An 8,709-nucleotide genomic window follows, 5' to 3' on the forward strand; every position below is an offset into this window, starting at 1 on the left:
GTAAAATAACCAGGTGTGATGCTTATAAGGCAGTCACGATTTCAGTGTATTTTTAGTGCACTTTTAAACAGTTATATTATATGTGTAACATTATCTAGAGATGATACATATGAATATCGTGGCATTATTTTCATTGTGAGCCACCCTCTTTGCTAGACAAGGGGGAGAGAGAGAGAAATGGGTTTAACATCCACTCGACACAAACTAGGTCATTTTGAGACTAACATATGGTTCAATTTTATTTCCATAATTCGCTTGCACGTAGGGGTTTTTAGCAGTGGGAGGAAACCGGAGGACCTGGAGAAAACCAATGAGGTTGGACAGGTGACCCTACTCCTTGTCACGTACAACCGGGGATTAGAAACCATGCCAGTTGACTCAATGACAGACTTTATGATACAGCGCGCACGTGCTAATCACTAAGCCATCCAACCCCCCTTGGTAGACAAGGAGGAATACATGTCAGATGAGACACATGTTATAAGAATCAGGAAATTATAGCTATATAGTATGGTACTATGAATACTATATAATGTAAGATGAGACACATGTAATAAGAATCGGGAAATCACATCTAAATAGTATGGTGCTATGATGTAAGATGAGACATGTTATAAAGAATCAGGAAATCATAGCTAAATATTATGGTACCTACATGCTGTTTCATTTGTATATGACAGACATATCGTACTCAATCGGACATCAAGATATGGTGAATCATATTCAAAATTCTAAAAAATATTTACTTTACTGGGGTTAATAACTATTACATACATGTATCTCTAATGTCAATAATAGAAGACTAGATTGATTATGTAATTAAGTGATTTACCCCTTTATGGTGTAATACACCTACTTTAATTGATTAACTACTTAATCTGCCTTGATTGACTTCCTCAATCTACGCTATTTCCTTTATATCTTAATTCTGAAAAGGATTTGTGGTTTCTCCTTTGTCAGACATTTTGATTTCCTTGATGTAGGTCGAAGAGATGATAAAACTAGTCAAAGATTATTACTTGTTGATTAGGCAGTCAACAAACTTGTCAGCTAACCATTAACATTAACAGTCATTCAGTTCACGATCTAAGTAATTTGTACAAGTGGTAATTTTGATAATCCCTTAAATATACAAACTTAATAATTATTCACAATAAGCATTGCCCGTCATAAGAATTGGCCACATATTCCCGCCTGGCACCTCATTACACAATATTTTAATCGTTTCCAGTCACTGGAAACAACTATACGAAAAATATTTAAAGATACATTATGGGAGATTCGATAGCAAGTTGGCAGTTCTCACTATAATAGTTAAAAACTAGATAATGTAATAGGCAATTTGCTTAAAATTTCATTCAAATTGATCCACTATAAACCAAGAACTAAGCGATTGAAATTTCCGCCTAGCCTCGATCACCATTACTAAAGTCAGTACGATAAACAGCATAGTCTCGATTATCCATTTAATCGTTAAATCGTGAAGGAAACTTATGCAGTAAATCGGCTCATAATCCACTAAAGATCCCAGGCTAGCGATGCCATCAAGAGTTAATTATGGTCTGGATAGGTTAATAAATGTCTAATTAATAATTTAGATAACATTTCAGGCCTAAAGAAAGACCTGCAACAGACAAATTTAGCTCTTGCATAATGTATGTTTAAGTTAACCCCAATAAAATTGTCAGAGGAGGAAAATATTGAAATAACATCGCTGGTATGATTTAAGATAAGACATGTTATAAGAATCAGGAAATCATCACTAAATAGTATAAGAATCAGGAAATCATACTGGTAAGATGACAATAGTTGTGAATAACTATTATATACTGTATTACATGCTGGAGGCTGAAATTCTATAAATTAATGACAATGGTTCTGAAACGGAAAAAGGAAAATGCAACCTTTATCAAGTCTTTGTGGGTTAGCAACAGAAGCTGCGTTGTTTTGCATTCTGCGTTATTGAAACAACTAATTAGGACCTGGTTCCATTTAAAACGTTGTATCAAGACAGCAGTATTTTGGGATGATATACAGAAGAAATAACACTTTCAATTTGTCAAAAATCTTCAACTGGTTCCCTGTTTAAAGATACATTATTCAAGAGCTAAATTTACCTGTTGCAGGCCTTTCTTTAGGCCTTAAATGTTATATAAATTATCAATTAGACATTTATTAACATGCCCAGACCATAATCAACTCTCTAGGCCACCGGATGGCTCTGATTTTTAAGTAGATTAGAACAGTTCGTCCATTTAATAATTTAATTTAAAAATGGAGAAGCGAGGCTAAGTCTGGAATATACCAGTACTGTGGTTACGATAATAAACAATCAATGCACACACCTTGACAAATCTACAAACAGTGATAACTTGGCTCAGAATAAAGTAATTTGAACGAAATTTTCAATATATTAATTTTGCATTATCTATTTTTGAACTATTATAGCAAGAACGGTCAGTTCTTTATCTAAATCTTACATAATGTATCTTTAAGTCCCTGCATCTGATTTGAGCTATATAGAAATCCTTTGAAACCACAATATTGTGAAGTTGAATTACTAACAGGAACATCAGTCCAAAACAGGTTCAATTCCTTCCGTTCAGTCATAACAAAGATATGATACAAAGTAAAATTCCACCCATCTATGCCGCCCCTTACATGCATGTAAATGGTACACTTTTTCTATTATCTCTTGTTTTTCTTGACGGAATCTGTTGACAAAACAATCAACATTTCTTTGAAGTTGAGCTTTTTGCCATTTTACGATCTACAATAAGCTGGTCGCAAATTAAAAGTTTGTTTATTGTGGGATGATGACATCATGGAATTATAATAATGAACTGGGGTTTAACGTCCTACTGTTCGGCTCCGACTGGGCTTATGAAGACAGGCGTACGCCATACAGTGTGCTATGAGGGAAAGTTTGCTCGGGTAGTAGTGCTACGGTCTACTCTTATTCTTATTGAATTCCAACTGTCAGGGGGTCTTTTATGTGTACATCAGGCCCTCCATCCTGCACCACTGACAAGGGGAAACCATGCTGGAAAATCCTGATAAACTTTCTCGGCCAACATCATGGAATAAAAAAAAATGGCCGCCGCTATCTTAATGTGTACAAAAAATCTAACTGATGGGCCTGTTTTTAATGTGATCGAGACCAAGAAAGATTATCAAGCTTAGATATTTTTATTTTGTTTTCTTAATTAAAGTAATCAATCTGAGTACATATTAGCGTGGATTAAGCTGTATGAAATTTGATATTTTCCGAAAAATGCAAATAAGGCTGACCTTAAAAATATCTTTGTTTCGCCTAACGCGACCGACTAACTAAAACCACCCCCGACTTAAATTATTTTATTGCACTTTCCGCGATCTTTTTATTTTATTTTGTGTGTCAACCTGAAATATATCACGAGAGTTATTTCCCTTTACTATGGCTATGGTTTGATTCATTATTGAAACTGGTTGATCAAGACGAAAGCGTCATAGGTGTCGCTTCTCAACAAAATGGTTGCAGACGAAAGCACGTCCATTCCCACGAAATGATTCTGCCTCTATGTCTGTGGGGCGTCGTTTTAAACATGACGACGATATTTTCAATATCCGTTTTCGAGAAAAATGAAGGCACAACCCGCACGATCGTTAAAAACGTGTTGAGGGAGTTTCAAACGTGAGTTTGTCGCAATTTGTGTGTGAGTCGTGCATCAAGAAAAATCCCGATGTCATTGATTTGTTTGCCAATAAAATAAGACGAATGTTTGCACCCGGAAAATTATCAAGCTGTCAAATTAGCTCTTAAAAAAAAAATCTGAAAAAAACCCGACCTACCGACCCTTCTCCTCGATTGTGGGTCGGGTTTGGTGAAACAAAGATATTTTTAAGGTCAGCCTAATGCAGTTACTTTAAGAAAGGGAACCTAAAGTTTTTGTTCTATTTAAGATAACTTTCAGGAACATATAATACCACAAGGTGCAGAAAAGTATGTGTTAATATTTTGACATAAATTTTAATCAATAAAAACATTGTTCCTTCACCACACTTCTGAAATAAAATGGTCTATTTCCAATTTTTCCCTTGAAGGTTCTTTTGCTCAAGAATTGCTAAATTACCATCAAGTGTTGACATTTGATAATAAACTTCCGTTCAATAGTTAGTATATTTGATAATAAACACAAGTACGCATCTATGTTGGCTGAAAATGGGCTTCGATTTTAACTTAAGGGAAATACTTTCATACTGGAGGCCAGACAGAAACTATCTACAGTTTCTATAGTTATATTCATCTTGTAACTTAAATATTTCCGATGAGTCCGAGTTATGAAAGTGAAAAAAGTATAACCAAAATTTGTTAGACATTTGAGCTCCAGAAATGGACATGGTCACGGATGTTCTAGTATAGAGAGTAAACATACACACCGGGCTAAGCATGACACCAAAGCATCTATACACACACTGCCTTGAAAGGGAAATACATGCACATGTAACTAAGCAGGGATATATCTATATAAATACATGCACATGTTCAAGTAAAACATAAAGATGAGTGCTTTAGAGCAGAGCATTTATAATTATATAACATGTGCATTGAAAATGATAAGAGGTGTACAAGTACGACCATACACTGACTTACATATACGCCAATGTAATTCAAACAACCTCACTTTGCAAATGGAGTGATCAACAAACCTGCAGAAGTATATTGATAAATTGGTCTTGACAGAATTACCAAACAAACTTGAAACACTCAAAACACAGTTGCATCCTGCACTGATTCTTAACAGCTGCTTATGATCAAGCTTAATAATTTCTTTCTTATAGTCTGTTTCTAATAATCAAAGGTCAAAACTAGTTTCTTACACAGATTATAAAGTTTTAACATAACTTTGTTACATGTAGTTTCTTGTTATAAATCCATGTTAAATCAGCAAATTAACATAATGTTTGTAATTTTATAGTGATGTAAATCATGTATTCCAAAGTACTATGAATTTATTGCAGTCTACCACAGAAATCTATACTGCTATTATTAGACAGGAAATGAAGGATGGAAAATCAGCAAATGGGCTGGTATGATATTATAAACTGTGAAGGACATTCAGCCAGCTTTTCCCTTGAAAGTCCCTTTGGTCTAGTTATAAGTATATTGATTTGTACCAGTACAACATGTATATATTCCAAACATAAACTCTTGTGTTTGATGGAGAACCTTTAGCATTGGATTTTAAGAATGTCCTTCTGGTCTTGTCTTTTACATCTTGAGTTTCAAATAACGCTCTTATTTAATTTTATTTTACAGAAAAGAAGATATTCTATGGACAAAATTTCTTCAGAAACAATTCTGATTTTAGCCCACTTTTGTAACTCAATATTAGATTTTTTTTCTTTCTAATAGAATCCACTTGTATTTTGCATGAGTTTCTAGTTCTATTTAGAATATGCTTACATGTATACGCATGACATGTTGTTTTATTATTTCAATAAACATGCAATTTGTCATCTGCATTTTACCAAAACAGCACCCAATTTTTCCGTCATATCACATTGAAATCATATGAAAAATACAACCCCTGGGTCATCAACAAAATTAAAATTTATTCTATGCTGTATGTAATAATTTATCATAGTATTAACAATATATGTACCTACCTGGTGTATATACAGCAGATCTATCAATACCTCCATCTTCTTCTTGTATAAATTTTAAGAAATCTCCAACAGTATGAGTTATAGGCTTTAAGGTGAATTCACAGCTTTCACGTCGCGATGGTAAAGGCACAGATATAACAGGGAGACCATCTCGAAATTGAACTGTCACATCTTTGAGAGAAAAAAATGTATTTATTATAAATTGATTTTGTATCTCGCTGATAAAAAGATTACATTTAATTTTTTTCATCAAAATATGATATAAAGTGGAAATCAACACCACCCATTATTATAAAAATGCTGATTATTTCTCACACCTTGTTGCTTCCCACTATCTATATCAAATATCTGTATCAATTCATTAAATTATTCAATAAGCTATAATTTAGTCTAGATATCAATACCATGAGTAATAGCATAGCACCTACACATTAATTGTATGTAATAATGTAAATTTTGACAAGATGAATTTAATGATTGGTGATTATTATTCAAGCTTTGTCGACACCAAAGTTGTTATTACTGTATAATTTATAAATCTCAATTCATTAAAAACTTACCATTTCTGAACAAAACTTGTGTGCAGTAAAAATAACAAGGACAACTAAAATCCTGAATTGTTGGACTGGTAATCTGAAAAAATAAACACCAGAAATAACGTAAAAATAAACGTACATGTACATGTAGTAGGCAGTAGTTCTATTTGAGAATACAAAAGTTGACACAATTATCTCTTTGATTGTTATTTTGAATATTAACCTCATTCATATTTCAATATTTTATGCAAGAAAAACAATAATACACAATGAAACAGTTTATTACTGCTAGATTCAACATTAAAATTTATTATGGAACTTGCAATGTTGAGAGTAGGCTCTGATTGCCATGTCTGTTGTATGAATCCAGAATCAGTTAACTCCTTAAAACAATCATCAATCACATGGTGAAACTTTCAAAGTTCGGATTAATCAATGTACACATGTATCAAAGTTTATCTTAACTCCTTTAAATGTCCATCAAACACTTGGCAAAACTTTTCAAAGTTGAGACACGTGTTTATACTAATATAATATGCACGCACATGCTTTGTTATGACAACTGGAGGAATAATCACTTTTGAAGACAATGGTGTTTTGCTCTTAATCTCCCTTCATTAGTATGTCAGATATACATGTAGACCTCTCAACCCTGTCATTAGTTATCCTCCCATCCAAATGACTAGATGCTGCTCCTTGTCAGGCCCTCAATCCTGCACAAATGACAAGGGGAAAACATGCTGGTAAAAACAGTCCAGACTTTAGGATTCAATTAAATCTAAAATTCAATTGTAACATGGATCATTTTAATCAACAGCGGCAACCTCATTTTGCAGGGAGTCTGTCCTTTTTCTAAAACATCTGATATCACTTGTCCTTTTAGTTCATAGTGCTAAAAGGACACTGTTTGTTCAACATGTTTAAAATTGATTAATTTAGTTTCATATATTACTACACTTACAGTAGTTTGCCAATGTGGCAAAACATAATTTTATTTATGAGAATGAAATTAGATGAGATGATTTACTTGTACACCTACAATTGTATGACTGTGCAATGTAAATGTATGTGGGTTGTTCAAAAGAATTCTCTGAGAAGAAATGAATCAATCCAATGAAAATTGATTTATTTGTACTAAATGCAAGGGACACAGATGACAGGTAGGTACATGTATATATAGTACCATGCATGTGATATCACTGATATCAATAATCAGTTTTTCATATATTGTTCTCTGTAAGAATAAAGTGATCAATAAAATTGTTAATTGAAATCATGTACGCCTACATGTACATGACTATATCTATAAGTATCTAGCTTTAGATTCTAGGAGGTTTGGTGGCCGTATGGTTAACCTCGTGCATGTTGTATCATAAGGTCTTGCATTGAGTCAAGTGGCTTGAAAAGGAGTAGGGTCGTCTGTCCAACCTTGTTGGTTTTCTCTGGATCCTCTGGTTTCCTCCAACTGCTAAAGACACCTATGCGCAAGCGAATTATTGAAATCAAATTAAACCATATGTTAGTCCGGAAATGACCTAGTTTGTGTCGAGTGGACATTAAACCCTCTCTCTCTCTCTCTCTCTCTATTTTAAATAATAAATCATACAAGTAATTAGCTTTCAGCAGTATAGGTTTTGTTTCACTTTTTGTTGCAAAATTTTAACTTTGCAAATTACAAATAATTTCATTCAATAATTGGTAATTATAATTATTTCACCTCTAAAAGAATAGTTTTTGAATACCGGTACAGTATGTTAAATTCAGGAGCTAGCATAAATTATAATTTCATTTCCATAAATGCAACAGATGTAAACTTATTAAACATTGGGCTTATTAAAGTAACGATGCAGAGTTTGCATTTTTTTGATAAAATATCACACTTTAATTACACGGGTTAATTTAGATAATATGTACCGGGTACTCAGATTGATTATTTACATCTAATTAAGAAACAAAATCAAAATACTAACGCTAGATACATGTAATGTCAAGAGGAAACCACAAAGGAATTATGGAACTTTCTCAGTCAACAACAAGAGTGAACCCAAGATCTACAGGTTAGTGAGAAAGTGGCTCCAGGAAGGTAAAAACAATGCAAAAATATATAATGTAGCTTTTTCAGTCATTGTTTTTTAAAGCTAGCGATCGCTCTCGAGCGTCTGCCGCTCACCTGTATGTTGACCAAGGGGAGGTTTTTTTCCCCTCCCCTCAAAATTGAAAATCGCTCTCCTTTACAAAGTCATTTGAGTTTTATTATCATTTGTGAAACCAGGAATGACCCCATTACATGCAGTTATTGATCTTGAGAACCATTTCCCATGCACATAACTAATCACTCTCCTTAATTTCTAAATCATTCATCTTATCGAAACTGGAGGAGCTTTCTTAGGGGATTGATTTTGTCAATTTGTTGATTGGGGGGAGCTTTCTTAGGGGATTGATTTTGTCAATTTGTTGATTGGGGGGAGCATTTTTCGGCTCTCCTATGAAATACAAACAACAACGACTGCTTTTTAAAATCACT

General features: G+C 33.5%; 1 protein-coding gene across 1 annotated transcript in view; it reads right to left on the reverse strand.

Annotated features, from left to right (window-relative positions):
* LOC126811818 (calcium uniporter protein, mitochondrial) overlaps positions 1–8,709 on the reverse strand; it is a 40,168-nt gene that overhangs the window by 28,694 nt on the left and 2,765 nt on the right. The window contains exons 2-3 of the mRNA XM_050537743.1: positions 6,210–6,282; positions 5,650–5,820 (exon numbers count right to left, since the gene is read on the reverse strand). Coding sequence (XP_050393700.1) covers positions 5,650–5,820; positions 6,210–6,282 — 244 coding nt within the window. The remainder of the gene's footprint in view (positions 1–5,649; positions 5,821–6,209; positions 6,283–8,709) is intronic.

The sequence above is a fragment of the Patella vulgata genome, chromosome 2 (assembly GCF_932274485.2).
Source record: "Patella vulgata chromosome 2, xgPatVulg1.2, whole genome shotgun sequence".
Lineage (NCBI taxonomy): Eukaryota > Metazoa > Mollusca > Gastropoda > Patellidae > Patella > Patella vulgata.